Genomic DNA, 24,230 nt, shown 5'->3' on the forward strand with positions numbered 1-24,230 from the left:
TTCCTCCCACATACCAAAAACATGCGTGGTAGGTTGATTGAAGACTCTAAATTGCCCGGAGGTGTGAATGTGAGTGCGAATGGTTGTTTGTTTCTATGTGCCTTGCGATTGGCTGGTGACCGGTTCAGGGTTTACCCCGCCTCCCGCCCGTAGATAGCTGGGATAGGCTCCAGCACGCCCGCGACCCTAGTGAGGATAAACAGTAAAGAAAATGGATGGATGAATGGATGGATTATTAACAATTGTGTGGAGTTGACTTACTTATTGTGTCTTGAAGCGATTGAAGCACAATGGCTTTGTAATGGAAATGTATCTTTGTCTTTCGACATGGTAAAGCAATATGTGGCTCATTTTACAAGGTTACAGTGCTATTTTTGTACTCTCCAGTCTACATAACTGTCAATAATTAGATTTTATGGTCACAAAGTGGCTTATGCTCAATGTAAGTGTTCAAAAATGGTGCTGGCAGTGGCAGCTCCGTGCTCACATGTGCTTGAAGCCATATTCACACTGAGGCAGATACAATGACATCATCAACAAGCATTATCACGATTGGTAGGAGGGAGTCCTGATCTACCGTGTACTGCATATACAGTAGTCCCCTCATTTATTGTGGGTTAGGTTCCAGAACACCATGCAAAGTAGCAAACATATATTTGTTTTATTATTTATAAATATTTTATAGCTTTATGACCTTCCCTACTCTCATTTTACCCTTTCCCATAGCGTTATACACTTCCTATTAGTGCTGGGGCTGTCAATTTTTTTTTTAACAATTAGTCAGTATCCATCCATCCATCCATCCATTTTCCTCCGCTTATCCAAGGTCGGGTCGTGGGGGCAGCAGCTTAACCCCTCTCCCCAGCCATTTCGTCCAACTCTCTCGGGGAGATCCCAAGGCATTCCCAGGCCAGTCGGGAGATGTAGTATCTCCAGCGTGAGCTGGGTCGTCCCCGGGGCCTCTTCCTGGTGGGACGTGCCCGGAACACCTCACCAGGGAGGCGTCCACGAGGCATCCTAACCAGATGCCCGAGCCACCTCATCTGGCTTCTCTCAATGTGGAGGTGCAGCGGCCCTACTCTGAGCCCCTCCCGGATGACGAGCTTCTCACCCTATCTCTAAGGGAGAACCCGGACACCCTGCGGAGGAAACTAATCTCAGCCGCTTGCATCCGCAATCTTTTTCTTTAGGTCATGAACCACAGCTCATGAGCATAGGTGAGGGTAGGAACTAGATCGAGTGCTTTGCCTTTCGGCTCAGCTCCTTTTTCACCACGACAGACTGATACAGAGTCTGCACATTAACACATTGCACAGGATGTGGTTCTGATGAGCTTCATCAAGCCGTGATCTCCAACTCTCGCTGGAACGGTACGCAGCTGAGTGTGTAGCGGCTGGGAGAAAATCAGCACCTCAAAATCTGAGGCCATGGTCCTTAGTCAGAAAAGGGTGGCGTGCCCTCTCCAGGTCAGAGAGGTGATCCTGCCCCAAGTGGAGAAGTTCAAGTATCTCTGGGTCTTGTTCACGAATGAGGGAACAATTGAGCAGGAGATCGACACATGCAGTGTCTGCAGTGATTAGTTGAGTAAATGCATGAAAATTGATTTTGCACAATACCAATACAAAATATGAATGTGAGGTGCAAGTATTATTTTTGCCCACTTGGGGTCACCATCCTCACCTTCTACACTTTATCTGTGACTTTGAATGTGTGTGACTTTAAAAGGTGTGTGTGTCCTAGCCTGTTGAAAGATGTGGGAGTCAATGACATTGTAGAGTTTGCGGGTGGCTGTTAATTGGCTGACCGTTGGCCAGTCTGCCTGTTGAATGTATCACTGTGCTTGTTCCGTGTTTATTTCGTTACTGTTTGTTCAATGTAGTGATTGAAAGTGCACCAGCGGCTGTGTCTATCCTTGACCACTTGTGGAGGGATTACAATTCATTCTAACTAGCGGTGGTGGGCTATATTAAATTAGCTAACGTTTACTTTACCATGCAGCTGTGTAAGCCAGTTCTGCTTTGTAGTAGACACGTTGCATTTTACTGTATCTTCTTTTTTTAAATGTGAAATGATTCCAAACTTTTGAAATTTAGAATTTTACACACTCTTTCCTCCTGACTCACGGTTATTATTACATCTGCAGTAACATTGGTCCGTGTGGAAAATGATCACTGCAAAATCCCGCGATATAATAAAAAAAAAGCAATTTGAAATTCAATATGTATGATTTAAAAATCTGCGATACAATGAGACCGTGAGAAGTGAACTGCGATATGGCGAGGGACGACTGTACTGCATAAAGCGTGCATGCTTTTGTTTGCTGTCAAAAGAGCAGGATGACATCCATGCTATTAGCAAAAAGCAAGCAGTTTGCTGGAAAAGACCTGCAGACCTTGAGACTTCTAAAAGCTCCACATGTTGGCGTGATATGGACTGACGTGGAATTTATGTCACAGGTGCTTCGGGGTGAGACGGAACGCCATAAATCTCATTTCAAAGGAGAGATGAGATGTAAGATGGAGTGGAGACGAGTGATTACTTCACAGCAGCAAAACACTTTTAGTTTTCACAATATGTGGCAATAGGTGAGAAGAAAAAGTCTTAAGCATGGACATAAAGAAATACAGCAAGGAGCAGTGCAGCGAATACTGATTACACTTCATTGGAAACTTTTTTTTTTTTTTTTTTTTTTTTTTTTTTTACAGTGGTGAAAAAATATGTCTCCTAATTGCATGCATTCCTAATCCAACATATAGCTTCCCCTGCAGTGTGCCATGCTGTCTGGCTAATTATCCTTATCTGGATCCCATAGCGATACAGATAATGGACAGAGGTGGCTTGCTAGCACATTCTACCCCAATTAGGCAAGCCCATGCCGAGCAACACGCTCCCTATTACAATAGCACACGCCATGTGCATGCTAATTATCGGTTTAGATTGGACAGGAATAACCATCAATGTTGAAACAAAATTAATATCTCCACCCAAGTAATGTGCCACATTTATGTCTGGCTCAGACTACAAGACAACATTGTTATTTCACGATGGCACTCTGTCAAACTACTGCCTTCAAATTTTGCCGTATCTTGGTCAGACAGTGGCAGCACTACACGACGTGTATACCGATACCACCGTATCACATCTTTTACTGTCACTGCGGAAAGGAAGATGAATGAATGAATGAATGGGCTTTATCTTGTCAAATCAAAGACTGTCGGGGAGGAGGGACCAGGAAATGTGTCACCTTTCCAGATACCAAACGGATGCAACTATTACCATGGGGACAAGTTGTTGTCAAACAATGGATCCCTGCTTCAATGTTGTGAAAAAAAGAACAAAAAGAGGAAAAAAACACATCTCCGGGTGATTGGAAGATGACATTTTGGGCTATCCATTCAAGGATTGCTTAAGGTATGTTCACCTACTTTTAATACGATACGGCTCGCAAGCAGACAACAAAATGTTATGTAGCCTAGCAAGCTAGTGCTAACACTAACATTTGTACGTAATCCTACCGGTGTTCTGTCGAATCATGCTCTAAAGATTCAGTAAACATTGGTTTGTGCGTGTGACTAAATGATTGCGAACGGTGACCAAGTATGCTGACTACAGCAAGCAAAGGAGGCAATGCGCCGGTTACAATACGCAGTCCTCTTGGTCTGCGTCAAGGTGCGCTGTCGGAGAGTTGTCGTTGATATGTCACACTACACGGAAGATATCCCAAAAATCAAACATGCTAGACTTTCATTTTGCCGTTGTAGGGCTATCGTTGGGCCAAATCGTTGGTCGTGGATTATTTCACACAATAGGAAGTTTTACCGACAAAATATGTCAGGCCCGATCCGGGAAATCACCCGCAACAGCTAATCGGGCCAATACAAGTCTGTGGTTCGGCAGACCTCAGTTTTGGGAGCTGCGATCGTGAATATTGAACTGGTGTAACAATTACCATTTTTGCCCCCAACTGTTTTCTGAGCAGATCAGGTAGGAAGAATCACCTTTAATACACCCCACAGCACACGATAATGACTCAATTTAATAAAAGTATTGCTTTGCTGCCATCTTGTGGCATCTTGGTGCCAATTAACTATGCTGAAGTGAGCTGAGGAGCTTCATTTGGACAAAAATATTGCTTTGCCACCATCTTGTGGCATCTTGGTGCGAAGGAAGTATGTTGATGTAAATTTAGGAGCTTCATTTAGACAATAGCATTGCTTTGTTGCCATTTTGTGGCATCCTTGTACTAAAGAAATATGTTAGAGTTGAGGAGCTTCATTTAGACAATAGTAGTGCTTTCCCACATTTTGTGGCAGTCAATTATAAACCTTCTCTAGTGGGGGCGTCAATTACTCATGGATTTTTACTATTTACACCTGGGCTCAGTCACTATCCCCAGTGAATACAGGCCTTACAGATGATTTGATTCTGATTGCGCATGTACATGCATGTGCGATGAAGACTCTTCTAACTTCCACTAACAACCAAGGCTCAACTTAGCTCCTCCCTGACACACAAAGCTTGTCTTGTCCATTTTGTGGCATCTTAGTTATAAAAAGAGCACAAAAACATGTTCCCCCAAAAACATGAATAGGTGAATAACAAACTACGTATAGGTGGGGAATTACTGTGTAGCTTGACATTTTTCAATTAATTATTGCTAATACAGTTTTTGAAAGCCTAAAGTTTTGCCTTTTCTCGGCCCTCTGAGCCAAAGTCATTCACCTTGTAAGAAAAAAATACGTTGACAGAAAGATTTACTGCAAGTAACCACCTGCTCTCTACATTGGTGTTTGCATCTTTAAGTTTTCATTACAGTGCTCATGCATCACTGGATAACTTATGTTGTATGTCAAAACTTGTGTTATGTCATAGAGTTCACGCTATTGCGTCAAGGTTAGTAGTAGACGCATACCACACTGAATCATGGTGACTGTTTCCGAAATAGACCTGAAGCTTATGGGCATTCCATTAAAATCACATTAGTCTTATCTCCGCTTTGTGTGTTTTTCCCCTCCTGATAAACAACAAGGTGACGAAGAGCCAGAGGATGAATCGGATATGTCGGGAACTAAGAGTTCCACTTAGAGAATCCGTCTCTCACTTGCTTCCCTGCTAGCTTAATTCAAGCCTGGATTGCAATAAAGAGGAGAGAGAGCTGTGAATCGGACACAAGTGGAAAAATAAGCAACAATTACCTGATCAGCAGTTGCCCTCCCACCCTGCAAGACGTTGAGACTGTAATAAATTCCTACCCTAAACAAGCAATCGCTTTCTCAAAGTTAACTCTCGGTGTTTGGGCTAAATAATAGCTCCGGACAGAAGCCCATTGTGAGCTTAAAAGGTTGCAAAGCATCAAAACAAAAAAAGAGAGCGGGATCAGGAGATGGCTTTTCTTGCTAGAGCAGCATAGATCAGTAAGCGGATTCTGGCTAGAGTACAGAAGAAGAGAATGAGAAGCATAAAGATGATAAAGAGGTCGACGGCGGGCTAGTGCAACAAAAAGAATTGTCACTGCTATACTGGAGACTTTAGTGAGGAGCTGTTGCCTATAGCGTTTTATACTCTTCTTTAACAACCAGCGTGTCATATGAGCTTTCTCTGTCCCTAAAGCACCACTGGATTCAATGAGCTGGGGGCCAAATTGCTGACATGGGAGTCACATGTTGAAAATGACACTACATATTGTTCGGACCTGTAATTCAATTTTAAACCTTACCTCTTCACCCTTGTTGAAGCTAATTATTCAACTTATGTCATAATTTCTTTCCTGTCTTGTCTTGCTGAGAGTGAATGTTCATGTCTGAAACTCTAAACTCCCTGTAAAGTAAAAAATAAGTACATCGTGTGGCTACAAAACAGGTCGGCATTCACCATACCACTGGGCTAGTCCGTGGTAATTCCTTTAAGCCTCTTCTGTATTTCATACCCTTCCTCTTTCAGTCGACTATTGTTGAACAGTGACTGTCAGCAGCCTTGCTTATTCAGCTGTTTAAATACAAGCCAATATTCACAAGGCTTGTAGTAATTATCTCTGGACGAAGACAAGGCAGGAGTAAGGAGGAGGAGGAAGAGGAGGAGTGTGGGGGTGGGGGTGGATTCAGAGAGGTAAGAGAAGGGTCAGAGGAAGGGGCATGTGGATGTTTTAGTTTGTGAACCCTATGCAGCAAGGAGGGTGACATGAGCAGGCCGCGACGGGAAGATGAGAGCGGAGGCGTTCATTGGATAAGGAGACACATTGATAAACAGCGGGAAGAAATACCACATACATGTACTGTATTCAGTATATGTAGAGAGATATATAAATGGCATCAACAGGAGAAAGGGGAGATGAGGACAGACAGTACAATGGAGATACATATTCATTAATGCATCTAACAACCTTGTTTTGGGGTTATTGCAAAATGGAGTACATCTACAATAAGTCTTGTCTTTTATTAGCTTTGCCAAGAGCAAAGGACAAGATTATGAAAGTTATGTTTTTAACATGTTATGTTATATGCTGGATGCTTGAGTTATTCCAAAATGTCTTGGTCCAAAAGTCTCTACAGACTCTTCAGTTCATCTCAAAACTCTCTAAAGATATTTTTGTTCATCCAAAAAGTCTCAAAAGATTCTCCAGCTGATCCAAAAAGTATCTATAAGCTATTCAGTTGATTCAAAGACTTTGAAGACTCAGGATTCACTGTACGTATGGTGTTCTTTTGGTGATGAGCAGTGTTGTGTTTACACCAAACATACCCTTTGGATTAATGGTCAACAAGTTCAACCTTGGTTTCATCAGCCTATAACAAAATCACCCAAATGTGGGAAAATGTGTCATTATATATCATTATATTGTGCAGCTGTACCTAAAATTATGGGCAATAAATGTACATTATGTGTGCACTTAATATTACTAAGAGTTTCTTAAAAAAAAATGGATTAAACACACACACAAACACACCTGCTTCATTGTATGTGGCAGAGAGTTTTTCCAACATTTCTCGGTCTAACATCAAGATCTGCTGCTCCAGGATAGACGGGTAGGACATGCCTTCCGTTTTGCCATTCTTCTCTTTATCCTTTTCCCTATTCCGCTCTCGCTCACGTTCATAGGTTAGCAGCTGCTGGCGAAGCGCCTCCGGCAGGTGAGCCTTTGCATAGTCAGCAGCAGCCTGATAACAGACAGTGGAGAGAAAAAAAAAGAGGTCCATGCAAATAAGTTGTAAGACTATGACAAGACTATATTTGGTTTCTGTCAGTGCTGCAAAATTTAATGCATTGTACATGCCGCATTAAGAGGTGTTATTGCTCATGACGGTGTAATGATGTGGATGTCGCTTTGTGAAATATTAATGCAGCATGACTGCAACCCAGTACACAAAACATGATAGGATTTATTTTATTGCTGTAGGATTAACTGTCAGGTTTTTCAATATTTTACCACTGATTCATTACAGAAGAAATTGTAGCAGTTGATAGAGTGCGACTCTTTTTTTGTTTTGCTTTTTTAATTGAATATTTTTGGCAAAAAAACACCTTGGCCTATACAGTGGAACCTAAAAAATAAAACAATCCGTTGCGTGACACTGGTTAATTTTAAGTTTAAGTTTCAAGGACGCATCGCTACCACTTTTTTTTTAGACAAGAGTACAAGCACTTGCATTTGAACGTTCTGATACAAGAATCGATATTAATGCCATTACGTCTTGCAATTTTGATAAAAATGTGTTTTCTAAGTCAAATATTGTTTATATTTGAATCAAATATTGTTCAAAACCACAAACCTTTTTTGAACATGGCATAGGTTTCACTCAAATAACACTTTTTCACACATAATAAAATATTGTTCAAAAACACATTTTTTTTTATTGAACAACAAATTTCACTCAAATATAACACTTCTTATGTTATGTGCTGCTTCTGTTGTGCGTGCCTTAGCTTCCAAATGGGCAGTGTGGTGCACGCATGCACATAACGCGTGAAGATTTGTTGGAAAGAAACGCATAAGAACATTGCAGCACAGCAAATATAGCTCGTTTCTCAGTAGAAAGAATATATACCGGTGAGTATTATTTAATCTTTCTGTATATGTCCTAAGCCTTTTGTGTTCGAATAGTCACTATTGAAAGGTTTATACTGTGACAATGATGCTATTCGTTATCCCGTCTATAGTGCTTCGTATTATGTGCTACCATGAAGCTAGCGTACTTTTGTAAGCCGAAGCTATGTATTTGCCTAAATATACAACATGTAATTCTTTTTATTTTGTGTTAGTTTTACTGTAAATTTTGAAAGTAAGTGTCAATAAACAGCTTGAAGCAAGCACACATTGACTCTTTCTGAAGATCTGTTCACTATCTGCCAAATTGCGTACTGCACTCTCAGGGAGGACAGAATAGTGTAGTCTATGATGCTGGTAAAGTCCCATCGGCTGTCGTAGCATCGGAGCAAATTTACGAATACAAGTACAGATAAAGCCTATCGACACCAATACCGATATTTGGTGCATCCCTAAAGAAAATGTATTCCCATTGGAAATAATGTAAAGTGAGATGTTAACTACAACTAAAATAAAGTACTACTCAGTGTTTGTTGGCAGGCACCCTTTTCATGATAGTAATTCTGTCATGAACGGAACAGAGGATAGGACCCAAAAATGCACGACTCCAAAACAAATGGACAGTTTCCAAAAAGAGAGGTTTAATAGACGGGCATAGGTCGGTACACAGGCAGGCAATCCAAGAGAGGCAACAGTATCCAAAAACATGAGGCAAAGAGACAAGGTCGATAATCGGAACAGGGTCAAGTCTTACTGTGAATCTATGACGTGGAAACAAGGAATGCTGGAACGCGACGGCAAGGTACACCGAACTGGCAACGAGAGGAAATGAGACGAGGTTATATACAAGGGGTAATTAGGGTGAACGAGGCACAGGTGGTGAAGATGCTCACAGGAGCAGGTGTGTGTGAAACAGGGGGGAAGACAAAACCCGGAACACACACACATATGACAAATTCACCATTATGCTTTCAGCTATGTGGTCTTTTAACCCAGCCATCCATCCATTTTCTGAGCCGCTTCTCCTCACTAGGGTCGCGGGCGTGCTGGAGCCTATCCCAGCTGTCATCGGGCAGGAGGCGGGGTACACCCTGAACTGGTTGCCAGCCAATCGCAGGGCACATAGGAACAAACAACCATTCGCACTCACAGTCATGCCTACGGGCAATTTAGAGTCTCCAATTCATGCACGTTTTTGGGATGTGGGAGGAAACCGGAGTACCCGGAGAAAACCCACGCAGGCACGGGGAGAACATGCAAACTCCACACAGGCGGGGCCGGGGTTTGAACCCGGGTCCACAGAACTGTGAGGCTGACGCTCTAACCAGTCGCCCACCGTCTTTTAACCCATTTGTGTGTAATTGATATTTTATTGAATTTGTCATATTGTACTGAACAGCCAGACACTTTCCAATGAGGAATTTAAGTTCCATAAATGGTCATATCACACATTTCCTCTATTGTACTTTGGAGGTTCTATGACATATGTGATTGAATTGTTGTCTAAAACAAATGAACCCAATAAAAACAGATGGAAAAAAAGGAAATGAAATTCGTTGAGTAAACAGAGACTCGTCACTGACAGACAGAGCTGACAGAGATTCCTCAATACATTCTCTAGTGAGAGCAGATAAACGCTTTGGACACATTTCTTCAGCTGTTTCGGAGCAAATAATGCTGTCTCTCTCTTCCCCTGACTCATCGGGAATCGGGAAAACAAGTCTGCTCAACCAAGGTCACGAAGTTCAGGTAGTTTTGTGCACACATATCAGATAATACACCGCAGACATGCGTCACACGTACGATCGTATTTCATTTGTTCTTAAAATGTGATGAGAGTCTGTAAAAATGCACGAAGCAGCAGCTCAACTTCTATAATGATTTGAAATCATATTACAGAGATAAAATGAACACCACGTGTCAGATGCTCAAAATGCTGAGCCTGTTTCTTGCTCCTTTATTTATACCAAAACTTCTTTCCTCCATCCATCTATATTTCATTATAAACTGGAAAATTGCTTGAGAGGATTCATGTAATTCTGTTTTTCCTTCTTCAGATAGACAGTCATCCAGACTCTCTGGTTGCATCTCAAGTCAGAGTTGTTACAGCCTCCCGTCTCTAGATCTGTCTCTCCGCCCTGCCTTTCTGCACTCACATCCAAACACTGCTAATTGTCTCTCCCCTTTGAGTGTGTCCGTGGTAATGTTCCATCCCCCAAAAAAATCCATGTGAATTATTACCCCTCACCGACTGTTGATGTGCTTTCATCCTGCCATTATCATGCAAGGAGCAAAAGTAATAAATAGAGTTCAGCTGTCATAAATAGAACAGGAATCCCATTGTTCGGGTGCATTATACACTGCCAATTACTGAGGAGTTTAATTGATGGGCCCGTCAACCTGAATAAAGCCTGGATAATCAAGTCCCTCATCCCTGACCTAAATAGCTCTTCACTATACACTATTGTGTACACCCTTCGCCCAAGCAGATAATCAAAGTCAGCCTGGGCCTGGGTCCGGTGGCAAGATTTTTTACTGAATTAAAATTGGAGTGAAAAAGAAAGGGGAGGAGAGGTGATCGCATCATACAAAGAAGACAACTTCATATTTCGACACATGGGACGGATTAGGTAGTGGTGCTGAGATATTTCCTGCACTCCACTACAGTCGGAGAGAATGAATTATAACTACAGTAGCAGAGCAGTGAGACAATCAAAACAATTACGGTCGTAAATACTGGTAGGTGGTTTTGGAAATTGCAGTGCAGGGTCGAAACTCATCCTCACATGGTGGTATAAATTCTGTCGGTTTAGTTTTTTTCCGTGGCTTTTTTGTGAAACAATTATGAAAAAAACATCACACGAGGCCCAGTAGACCCCAATATAGCTCAGTTCACACGAGAAGAGAAGATGAATAAAAAGACTATACACCAGAAGTGGTCAGACCATGGCCGTTGTCACTTGTTTTACCGTTTTAAGGTTTGACTGTGATTAAAAACATTGTAAAGTGAATTCAGAGATTTGTTTCGAAAGATATTATACATATTTAAAGATAATTGCTGAAAACGTGCAAAGACTGAAAACTATGTAGTACTCAATTGTGGATATATAGTGTTAAACAGTTTTTCACCATTTTAGTTTTTCTGAATTTAACACCTGCGATTGGCTGGAGACCAGTTCAAGGGTGTACCCCGCCTCTCGCCCAAAGTCACCCGGGATAGGATCCATCATACCCGCGACCCTAGTGAGGATAAGCCGTACGGAAAACGGATGGATGGATGGGTGGATGAATTTAACACAGGTTGCCTCTCCCCCACTATATAAGAACTTGAGTGCCTTCATTTGCATCAATGGTTATGTAGCTAAAGTATGCCTAGACCCCACAATCTTCCTTTCAGGAACATTAGTGCTTGCTGGAGGGCCCGCCCCCGCAACAAGTGGGGCTGCTGCCTACGTCACCGCCCGGGCAAAATTTAACATCAGTTTTGCAGAGTCGGCTAACAGTATTGTCATCCGTGTTTACCTTATTAGTATCTCCACACTGACATGGGTGACATGGCCCCTACTCCACCTGCCTGGAAGGAATATGTTATATATGTCTGGCAAAATAGTATCTGTATCGTCGTATCGGAGCATCTTTTGAGAGTCAGAGTACAAGTACAGACATACAGTATTGGCACGTGATATCGGTATCAGTGCATCCCTAGTTGCAAAGTCACATGACCTTAGAAGTTCCACTGTTTAAGTGAACAATGCTTGAATCTTGGTGGCGGTCTGTATTCTACACAGCCATTGTAGTTCATAATGAGCTCAGTGTTTGTGGTTTCTATAGTATGACTCATCATCCCTTGCTCTCTAAACTCAACACTGTTGCTCATTAATTAGCCTCAAATATGCTAGTCAGTCCCCCAATCGTTATGTTATCAGAATCAGAATCATCTTTATTTGCCAAGTATGTCCAAAAAACACACAAGGAATTTGTCTCCGGTAATTGGAGCCGCTCTAGTACGACAACAGACAGTCAATTGACAGAGAACACTTTTGAGACATAAAGACATTGACAAAAAACAGTCACTGAGCAATAAAGGGTTGCTAGTTATCTGGTAATGCCGGTACAAATTTTTTTTTTTTTTGACAACTGTGCAAAAAGATGCAGTCCTCTAGCACTTTGAGCAGTTCGAATGACTAATATAGCAATAGTCCGGTGCAATGACCATTGTGCAAAGGGTGCAGAGACTTCAAGCGAGTAGTGCGATAATCTGGGACAATGTTGATTGTGCAAATGTTGCAGATACTCCTCAATCAGTGTGCAAATGGAGCAGATGCTACTGGCATGAGTGGCCAGTATTGGTCAACAACAGATATGCAAATAGTGCATTGTGGCGAGACTACAGTGAGTGCACGAGTAATATATAATTGGCCCAACAGAAATGTGACAGCAAACTCAGACAAACAATTGGCAGCATGTTGCAATGGAATTGTAGGTTAGCTGTTTAAGAAGTTGATTGCAAGAGGGAAGAAGCTGTTGGAATGTCTACTACTACTAATATGCAGCCAATTATAGTGACAGAATGGCGACTGATAAAACCACAGAGTAAGAATATTGCACACAGATTCCTACTGGGTAAACCTTTTATTTTCCCCGCAGATAATCAAATTGGGAGTGAAAGTCCCAAAATAGGAAATGGGGTTGTGAGTGTGCAAGGGTCGTGAGCATCACACTGTAAACTCTTCTTCCCAGTAGACGTCCAATGAACCACACACACATGTACCAATCCAATGCAATCACCAGCAAAAAGACCTACACACAAACATTCTCAACCCAGCCACCTGCACTGTTTCCCCCAATGCATCATCTATCCTGTCACGACACTTGCCCCAGACTGCCAGCCCAAGAGAAGTACTAGTGCCTCTTAAACATTTTCATCCATCACATCTAAAAGCTGGCAGACATGAGAAAAGTCATACAAGCATTCATTTAGAATCACCCTCAGGGAATTTCCTACAAGGAACACAAGATTTTGTTTTCTTTTTTCCCCGGCAGTCGCTTCGACAGATCAAGTAATCAGTGGAGAAAAGGGAAAAGAAGAGGACACATCAACTGGGAATGTGGGGACCACTCATTAGTATCACTCAAGTGCATCGTTACGAGAGAAAAGACAAGACACAGATGGTCTCTCCTGAAATGAACCATCAAAGCAATGGCACAGATAGAAATAATAAAGTGCAGATGAAGACTTGCGAGTGAGAAATACGGAGGCACGGGGAGAACATGCAAACTCCACACAGACGAGACCGGATTTGAACCCGGGTCCCTCAGAACTGTGAGGCGGATGTGCTGTTTATATAGATTTGTTTTCAAAATGTGGAAGATCTAACTATTTAGTGTCAATCCAGTCCAGTTCACAATTGAAAAGTTGGGATATATAAAATGACACTACAATTGCTAAAGTCAAACTAACCTTAAAATACAATGGGGCGGGTGTTGAGGGAACTGACATTAGTGTGTCCACTAGACAAATGAGCCCTAAATTTAATACCTTACACCAGAGCTTTGTATTTGGCAAGCCAGTGCTATGGAGATGTGAGAAGATTTTGCGAAGGTTGTTATTCTGTGGCGTTTGCGGCTCCTACATGTTGTATTTTGTCTGCTGCTGTTGAGCAAACATTATCCCAGACAGAAAATGTAGACATGACGGTGAAAGAACAAATCGTACCAATCTTCTTAACCTGGGTCAGGTTTCAAGGTCCTTCAACACCAGCCAACAAGAACCTGTATGGAGCATTCGCCTGTCTCAGGGATGAAAAGTAATTTGACTTGGAAAAACAAAAACAAAAACAAAAAAAACTTGCCTTACTCCAGGATGGAAATGTTTGTTTGGTCTTGCAAACATCCCCGTGTGTTCTCACGCACAAATCTCACCCTGGCATCCTTAAATTTTGCTCACCCAAACATTAAATCTCATAGAAAAGCGCAACAAACAGAGCACAGATGGGCTTTGGGATGGAGGGCTTACAGGGGGATGCAGCAACAGTTGTGGTGCTGTGAGCTTCAAATGAGATGCCAACTGAGCAGGGAAGCACAGATACACATGCATGTATATATAAACACAGTGCAACCTCTAGAACCTACTTATTTTTGACTTTGTCATGTTGTTCCGCGCAGCCAAGACAGAGTCGCTTGTACTCAATGACCAACCGCATGCCTAATTGGACTCAATGAACCGACAGGGAACCCATAAAAGCAGCTAAGGCAGGATATTGCAGGAACCGGGGGAGAGAAGTGAGTGTGTGAAACTTCACACCCCTTTCCTGGCTTTCTGTCATTCCCTTTTTATACAGCGGCGGTATTACCTCTGACAGTAACCTCCCATATTGACAATGCAGAACAGTGATGTAGGACAAAATGGTGGTGGTGGTGGTTTTTTTTTTGGGGGGGGGGGGGGGGGGGCGAATCACAGCTTTATCAAGCATAGTAAAAGGGGCTTAAGAAACCAGAATGACTGAGCACTGTGGTCCTTAATTGTGAGAGCGGTGTGGGTCCAACTTCCTGTGGTGGCTAGGGGTTGAATAACTTTTTTCTAGTTGACGTGAGAGGTTAACGTTGACTAATTGATGTATTGTTTAAGTTATCACCTTGCTGCGCATCTATTTGCCTTCAGCTTCCAAATACATGCTCACGTCCCCCGCCAGTACATTCCCTCCTAATCAAATTACATTCAGACACTTGCTCATCCAATCACATTCATATACCTTCACCGCCTCGCAGACGGTCCTAATTGTATAACTCTAACTCTACATCACGTAACACTACAGTACTACTACATAATAAAAAAAAACATTTTAAAATCACAGGAGACAATGCTTAGCAACCCTGGTACGGACAGTCTTACATGGACTCCCGCTACAGTTTTCCCTAAACTCTGACTGTATGTGATGTGATTTGTGATTGGATAAGTGAGTCGGGGGATGGGCCCACTGGAAGGAGGAAAAGTGTGCTGGCGTGTCTGTGGAATGAAGGGTTGAGTGAAACATTGGCTGGGTTTTTGGTGGTTTTTGGTGTACTTACGGCTGATATATGCCATTCATTTTCACACAAAAAAGACATTGCTGATTGATCACCGCTCATCCTTATTTCATCGTCTAATGCTACAGTATATTCTCCAAACACACATCTGGAGACCATCCTATTTGGTTCTGCTTGAACACCAATCAGATAATACGACTTCAGGGGCCTGCGAATTTAGAGATCTCACTGAACATATCGGAGTCCAAAGACAATATAAAAAATTAAAGCTGTTACAGTGTATTTCAGAAGCTGCATGTAACAGCCAACACTGATGTAAAGCTGACAGTATCAAGGAGGAAGAGGACATTTATTTCATGTGGCTCGCAGTATCAGAGCGAGGAGTCAGGCCTATAAAAGTCGATCTGGACTGTTCAATTGAACAGAATCCCATTAAAGTTACAGTTCCTACTACCTTTACAGCCATCTCTTGGTTAAACAACGCCAGCTGACTTTTAAAGAACGGAACGTGTATGACCATCATGATGAGAAATATCTAGTCACTATGGTTACTTCTGCCATAAGTCACCTATTTGCCGAACCTCTGCCCCACTTCCGCAATGAAATCTCATTCCAAGTTTACTCAAACGTATGTTGGCTGACAAGACGTGAAAAGTTACTAGATCTTTCAGCAGTGAACCACAATCACAGGCACACAGAAAAGGTTCTTTACTAATAGAGTGAAGGGTACTATTATAGAGGGGCATTCGGCCATTGAACAGTTCCTGCAGCAATTAGTCTCCACACTGCAATACACACACGTTAGAAGTAAGACCTCACTGCGTGTCCTTCCTGTGACAGCTGGTCTATTACAGGAGGTGAAAACTCAGATTAAACCATAATGGTCCATGGGGGGGAGGCCTTGTGGTTGATGCATAGCTTACAATAGCCTCACCTTCAAGAAAGACTATCACATCAGCGTCGACAGTGCAGTATTAGAATGAGTTATACCTAGTTTCTAGAGAACAGTGGGTTAACTTGAATAGCAAAGGTGTTGCTGTAGTCATGCTACTGGAAAATAATCTAATATAGCCTTAACAATATAGTGCACAGTTAAAAACAACCTATAATTTGTGTTTGATGATAAAATAATGCAGACCGAACCTAACAAGCTAAAAAGATCAACCGAACAAGTGTATTATGTTATTGTGAATAAAAAATTTTTTAGTTTGAGATAATTAATCAGTATTGATAACAGTGGTGCCTTGACATGGAGGTATAAATTGTATCTCAAATCATCTGTCCCTATTGAAATTACTGGAAATGCCATTAATTGGTTCCAGCCTTCCAAAAAAAAAAATGCATTTTGGTAATGTGTTTTTGAACAAGAATAATAGCACTCTATGTACTTCATCCATCCATCCATCCATCCATCCATCCATTTTTTGAGCCGCTTCTCCTCACTAGGGTCGCGGGCGTGCTGGAGCCTATCCCAGCTAACATCGGGCAGGAGGTGGGGTACACCCTGAACTGGTTGCCAGCCAATCGCAGGGCACATACAAACAAACCACCATTCGCAGTCACATGCACACCTAGGGGCAATTTAGAGTCTCCAATTCATGCATGTTTTTGGGATGTGGGAGGAAACCAGAGTGCCCGGAGAAAACCCACGAAAGGCACGGGGAGAACTTGCAAACTCCACACAGGCGGGGCCGGGGATTGAACCCCGCTCCTCAGAACTGTGAGGCTGACGCTCTAACCAGTCGGCTGCCTCTATGTACTTCATTAAAAAATAAAATAATTCAACAGTTTTTGCTGCATTTTTGCCTCAATGCAATGGACAGAGTGCTGCTCCTTCTGGTGTGGGTGTTGGCCACTTAGGGGCAGCATAATACAATTTAGAGACACAAACGAGGAAGAGTTTCACAGCTGACTCAATAAGATAAACAGCCTTTAAGGCAAAGCTATGTGGTTGTTTCAAATACACGATGTGTAATTCTCTTTGTTTTATGTTTAGTTTGAACGTAAACATCAACTGGCAGTGGCAATAAACAGCTTGAAGCCTTTTTTGAAAAATTGTTCATTATCTGATAAACTGATGCTTGTGATGTGAGTTGAGTTCACTGCAACCATACAAACACCATATGGATCTCAAGGCACCACTGTACTGAGAAATGCTTTAATGATTGCGTATTGCGGCCTGTGAATCATTGCCGTTCTCAATCGACTTGATTAGACATGCATCAATAATGCATTACTGTCTCACTAGAAAAAAATAAACTGTTCATCACGCATAACATATGGAACACAAAGGTGGCAGTCTACATAATGTCAATGCATGGTGCTAAAACCAGAAATGAGTTTGATCTGTTCCGTCTCACAGACTGAACTCAATTATTGCACTCTGGCAATTTTCCTAAAGGAACAGATGACGACTTATTTTCAGGGCCGACGGCTGAGCACTTCATAGATATATAAATACAACACTTGTGTTAAGGACAGTGCACACGCCAAAGCAAACACTAGAGGCTCGTAATACTGCATTACCACTTAACAACCAACAGCTCACAAAAAAATATATGAAAAGGGAATTTTAGGAAAAGTCAAGCAAAAAAAATGGGAATATCTGGAGTCAAATTGGGAAAAAAAAGAGTGATAGGAGGACTAATCATCAAATATACTATAAATGCATTAGGTCTCCACAGGCTTGTCCTTTGGCATCTATTAGAACTGCACTTGTTCTTTGGATCCCAACTCCCACCTCTGATCTATTTATATACAGTACATCCCTTGTATGATGTGTGTATGTGTGTGAAGGAGACACACGCTGCTTATTTTCACTCTTAGTCCAATTTTTTTTTAAAAAGGGCTTGAAATGCAACTTATGAAAGTATGAGCGGAAAAGCTGCTGCTCGTGTTGCTGGTATTGCTATTATGTTTTCTTATTTTGCTGCATCTGACACTCGTATTAAGGGACATTCTTTTATAAACAGATGGGTTTTTGAGCTGTTAGTTAAGTGTCCTATCACCAAGAAAAGAACACTGACCCTGGGAAACCCACCTATTTTTACATATCTTAACAAACACTTGTCTTTTTACTTACTGTTCAGATGTTCATTTAATTTTCACACTTTATTTGCAAGCACAAGCATGTTTATTTTGTATTTAAGATGGTTTCCGTTCAGTTCGGAAAATAATGAATACTGTTGGAATACTATGGCCTTTTTTTGAGATGACAAATTTAAATGCAACTGCTTGCTATGTTTAAATATTAACGGAACTCGATCTGAAGACATTTTCCTGAACTGGCCCGTTTTACATGAAATTGCATTAGCCGTGCAATAGAGTGACATTTAAAGGCAGAAGGCAAAGGTTTTCCACTCAAAATAATAAGAATAAAAAAATCTATAGTGAATGCTCCAATACCTTATGCAAGTCAAAAATGAGGCAGGGCTTTGACTCTTGAAGCACATTTTATTATTGTAAACCACTGTAACTTTATGCACAGTTTGAATATTAACACTGTCCTCGAAGATAGAAAAACTGCACATAATGATTCAGTTGTATTGCATGTATAAGTTAAATAAAAATTGTGCCCAATAAATGCTGAAAAAACACAGTTATTAAAGATTAAATGCAAATGCATTGTACTGATAAGTTAAAGGTAGAGTATGAAAGTTTTCAAACTGTTAGCAAGATTTGATTTTGATTTGATCACCTGAGAGGCGATGCATCTTCCCCTCTCCCCTGCCGAGATTTGAAGGCCCTTATCAATCATTTCCCGGTCGGATAATCCGTATAAAGGATTTCCTGATAGATTAATTCAATTTGTCTTTAATCAGTATAATACTTGAAAAGCTCCACTTTGGAAGCTTTTACATGCACATACGCTCTTATTTCAGTCAGTCGTGACTTCAAACAAACAGCCATGGGCTGTGTTAAAATCAGAAAACTTCAGTCGACTGATTTATGCGACTGACTTCCTGTTGCGCACAAAATGGAGGCCAGCAACCAACAATCAGACTGTGTCATTACACAAAAAGGCCTCAGCCGATCCTCAATTATCCATTACCAACAAGGGGCTTAAAAAATGTTTTTTTTAATTGAGAATTTAATCGGAATATATCATTTGGTGCATAAAGTAAAGTTACACGGCAATATGTATAGAATATTTATTTAGTTAATATATTTTTAAATCCATATTCATTTAGGGACAGCACGGTGATCGATTGGTTAGCACATCCGCCTCACAGTTCTGAGGACCCGGGTTCAAATCCAGCCTCGCCTGTGTGGAGTTTGCATGTTCTGCCCGTGCCTGCGTGGGTTTTCTCCGGGTACTCCGGTTTCCTCCCACATCCCAAAAACATGCATGGTGTCATGAGCTATCCTTGTAGTTCCTGTTTTGGAGCTTGGGTGTCTCTCCTTCCATCCTGGTTCCCGCAACAGCAAGCCTGACAGCCTTTCCCGCATGTAATCACCCCCCTACAACCCTGCTGAGCATGAAACCATCCTCCCCTTCTCCTGCTTCGTTGGGGCAAGAGTTCGTCCAAGCTTGCTCCGTCTGTGCCAGAGGAAAAGCTTCGCATCAACCCCCAGCTGGTCTGCTGCCCCCCTTACCCATCCCGAGCCGCCCTTGGTCCCACATTGCCTTGGACTTCGTCATCGGTTTACCCCCCTCTGAAGATCGTTTCTCCAAGTGTGGCAATTACATACCCCTCCCCAAATTACCCTCTTCTTTTGAAACCGCTAATCTCCTAGTCCTTCATGTATTTAAACACCATTGTATCTCCATTGACATTGTCTCGGACCGAGGTCCTCAGTTCTCCTCCCAGGTATGGAAGCAGTTCTGTAAGGTGGTGGTTGCAGCAGCTGTCTTCTGGTTACCATCCACAATCCAACGGCCAGATGGAACGGGAAAATCAGAATCTGGAGTCGGCTCTTCGCTGCGTTGCTGCACGCAATCCCGCCTCCTGGAGCATCTTTCTCCCGTGGCTTGAATATGCCCACAACTCCCTCACCAGCTCTGGCACAGGTATGTCTCCTTTCATGGCATGCTGCGGTTTGTAACCTCCGTTGTTTAAGGAACAGGAGGATACGGTGGCGGTTCCCGCGGTGAGGGATCACCTGCGACGGGTCCAGTCAGTATGGAAGGACGTCAGGGCGGCTCTGACGCGGTCTGCCGAGAAGAATAAGCGGCTGACGGATCTTCATCGCTCTCCCACGCCTGAGTACAAGGTGGGTCAGATGGTTTGGCTCTAACCAAATCCCGTAAACTCACTCCCCGCTTTATTGGTCCCTTCCCTATCACCAGAATCATCAATCCCACATCTGTGTAGCTAAAACTTCCACAATCTCTCAAAATTCCCCCGACGTTCCATGTGTCACTTCTCAAGCCTGGCTCCACCTGCGCTCTGGTAACCAGTTCAGGGTATGCCCCACCTCCTGCCCACAGTTAGCTGGGATAGGCTCCAGCATAACCACCACCTTAGTGAGGATAAGCGGTGTAGAAAATGGATGGATGGATATTAATTTATAAATTTGATAAACAAGGGCATTGAACGTTTATAAGAAAACTAGAAGGCTGATCAAAATGTTTGCACCTTCAAAGCCCTTCTATTAGATGACAGGAAGTACTTACAGTAATTAATGTCTCCACTTTTTGTGACATTTTTGTTTGTTGGTGTGCCGTGAGATTTTTCACTTGTAAAATATGTGCCTTGGCTCCATACAGTTTGGAAATCACAGTGCTATGCTATGACTTACTTTTTCCTCACTTTATTTATGAAGTTACATTAAACAGACATGTCACAAATGAGAATTTGCATCCAGTAGTGCTGTACTTAGTAATCAAGTATCCTACTGACGATTCTAACAAATAATCAAGTAATCAGATACATTTTTGTTTGGTTAAAGAGCAATTTTGAATACACGAGAAAATTAAACATTTCACTTAATAATGAACAACCAATTGCTTCCTCTTTTAGATGACCAACAGTATTTTTCTTAAATTCACATTGTGCATATAGCAGGAAACTGCATTTTCTTGTCTCCAAATATTTTTAGTGAAGCAATGTTAAACACAAATACAAATAAATAAAACACAAATTTATAAATATATTTCAGTTTAAACTTCACATTTCTTGTGACTATAAAAAACAAGGCATTAATTTAAAAAAAAAAAAAGAACAAGTTTGTCATCTTGGTGTAAAGGCACAATTTTTCACAGCCACAACACTAGGGGGCACTTCGTAAAAATATTACCTCAAAAAGAGGCGAAGAAAAAAAAGACAGAAGAAGACTGTAGCTTCATGTCAAATAGATGATAGCTGTGTGCTGATCGGTAGATAAAGTGAATAAAAAAATAAGAACTACAAGACTGATTCTTGAGAACACTACACTGACTAAACCAGACTGTAATGAACAGGAAGCACAGACAGCGCACGGCCAGGCCGCCATGTAACTATTTGCGTGATCGCTCATAAAGCTAGCTGCTAATTCTATCGAAAACGATTATGTGTGACGTCAAATTGCAATGCAATGTTTTTTGTTTGTTTGTTTTTTGCAATAATTAATATCCTTATTGTTACATTAATGGTCGTTGTCATTTCTGTATATGTTACCAGTACTTCGTGGAATGTGTACCTTATGTAACTGCCACATTTATTTTTGATTTATGTTGCACTGAACTTTTTTTTTTTTTTTTTAATAAAACCATTACTTTAGGTAGTGTCTCAAAGAGTGACCTCCTTGTCAATTCCTCTACTTAAATCTACCCAACAGGGTGTTAACTGAAAGAAATAAGTTTTAATTAAGCTTTAGCAGTGGCACGGTAGATGACTGATTTGCACATCTGTCTCAAAATTCTGAGAACTTGCGTTCAAATGTGGAGTTTGCATGTTCTCCCTGTGCCTGTGTGGGTTTTCTCTGGGTACTCCAGTTTCCTCCCACTGTCACATCCCAAAAACATGCATGGTAGTTTATTTGAAGACTCTGCCCGTGACTGTAAATGGTTGTTTGTTTTTATGTGCCCTGCGTTTGGCTGGCGACCAGTTCAGACTGTACCCCGCCTCTCGCCCAAAGATAGCTGGGATAGGCTCCAGCACGCCCACAACCCTAGTGATGATAAGCCGTACGGAAAATGAATGAAGAAGCTTTAGCATGGTGAGACATTTTCACTTGAATGATATTCGGTGAGAGCATCAATTTAAGGGTTACATCATTCTGGAATTCCTGTAATAAATTAAACATTGGCATTTTGAGCTATTGATAGCTGCAGAGTGTTTGTTTCTCAATACTTTGGTAAAAGTGGCAAGTCAATGGGCTGGTATTGCTATTCATGACTCGAGTCCAAGCCATTTCGAATAGCGCATGTCCTTATTAGTGACTTTGGGCGAGAGGTAGGGTACACCCTGGACTGGTCGCCAAACCAATCACAAACAAACAACCATTTATAATCAAATTCACACCTATGGGCTATTTAGTCTTGAATTAACTTATTTTGCATGTTTTTGCAGAGTAGGATGAAGCCAGAGCACCCGAAGAAAACCCACGCAAACACAAGGAGCCAAGATTCCAACCAGAGACCTCTCACCTGTGAGGCAGATGTGCTAAACACTACTACACTATAAGATACACCACCAAATTCTTGTGGCTTCCAAAAGACAATATATGACAAAAAACAGTTTCAAGGCTGAAGCTGCATTTCGCCAATAGGCCACATTATAAGTGGACTTTTGTTGTCATCATTAGAGAGGCAGTACGGCCTGTCTCTGTGTGTTACGTGGGCAGGAAGCTATGAAAGTGCAGCTGATGAGACGATTCAAGAGCTCTATCGCACGGTATTCATCACCACTGCACTCTCCAACATCGTCAGCGTGATAAACCTGGCTCATTGCCTCCGCGTTGCAGCTCTCACTCCCACGTACGCACTTGTGCTCTTGCCTCACACGTTTAACGTTCCTCTGATGTGAAATATCAATTTGCATTTGTCACCGCTCTGCTGCGAGCGGAATGCGCACCCATGCTGTGAAAGCGTATCACTCACTCACATGAAAACCATAAGCTTTGCTTAAAATACTGTACATACGGCACGTGGCTCCATCTAAGCCCTTCTAGCGCCTCCATTTAGATGAAAAAAGCTGTGTCTTCTTTTTAAATCTGAATGTCAGCTTGGCAAGTGGATGAACACCAGAGAAATAGTATTGGAGTATTAAATAATATTAAGTGTCAAAATTAACATGTTCCTCTATTAACAATTACCAATCTCTATTGTCAAAGTGTTTTATGACACAACAATGCTTTGCATGGCTGTGGAGGGCAAAAAGCAAGGTGGGTATGAAGGTAAATGCACACATTTAGTTTTTTTTTTTGTTCCCACTCACTGACCTTTTCCTTTGAGGCTTGTACTGAACATCCTCTAATGGTTTTCAAATGCACACACTAGCATAGTAGGCATACCCAAAGCTAAGTTTTCTGACGGTGAGCCGGTATGGAGCAGAGAGAGAGCAATGTATAACACAAAAATATTGTACAAATCGTATAAAAAATAGACTAGCAACTATAATAAAAATCAGCAATATAGAGGGAAGCAAGAACCGTGATATAGTATAGGAATACTGTATCTGTATTCCATGACGATAAATTGCAGGGACTCATTGTTGTTCCAGGGCTGGCACTCATCGTTTCCAGACATCTGCATCTTGGGACTCACATAGTTGCAAGTGTAAAAGGATCTCTGTAACCAGTCAAGAAGAATGCATTACTTTTCTTCAACTGCTAGCTAAAAATATTAGCTGTGGAGTTTCTACGTCGCCTGCAAACGAGAAACTGGAAAAAGCTTGTGTGTTGTAGTTTTCCTGGCACCGAGCCTACAAACTGTAATTAGTTGCTGCACAACCATTTTGTGTGTGTGGGTATGTTTGGGGAGGGGGCGGGGGGGTACATAAAAACAGACGGAACTTTGTGAAAGGCTCTCGCCACAACAAGACACACTGCCACACCATGCTGCCAAGTGTTGCCTTGCCCATTCTGAGTCGACAGCTTCCTGTACTCCATTCCCTCCTTCCTATGTCCATCCTCCCATGGCCACTCTCATCTCCATACAGCTGGCTTCCTTGACACAACAACTCTTTTACAACCCCAATTCCAATGAAGTTGGGATGTTGTGTTAAACATAAATAAGAAC

General features: G+C 41.8%; 1 protein-coding gene across 7 annotated transcripts in view; it reads right to left on the reverse strand.

Moving 5' to 3' along the window:
* Positions 1-24,230, reverse strand: part of ppm1lb (protein phosphatase, Mg2+/Mn2+ dependent, 1Lb) — a 71,281-nt gene that overhangs the window by 10,498 nt on the left and 36,553 nt on the right. For 6 of the 7 annotated variants that reach the window (XM_061782968.1, XM_061782964.1, XM_061782969.1 and 3 more), the window contains one exon: positions 6,944-7,154. In XM_061782968.1, coding sequence (XP_061638952.1) covers positions 6,944-7,154 — 211 coding nt within the window. Of the gene's footprint in view, positions 1-6,943; positions 7,155-8,795; positions 9,213-24,230 lie in introns of those variants that run through there. The other variant, XM_061782970.1, reaches the window with a different exon arrangement.

The sequence above is a fragment of the Phyllopteryx taeniolatus genome, chromosome 8, assembly GCF_024500385.1.
Source record: "Phyllopteryx taeniolatus isolate TA_2022b chromosome 8, UOR_Ptae_1.2, whole genome shotgun sequence".
In the NCBI taxonomy this organism is placed as follows: Eukaryota; Metazoa; Chordata; class Actinopteri; order Syngnathiformes; family Syngnathidae; genus Phyllopteryx; species Phyllopteryx taeniolatus.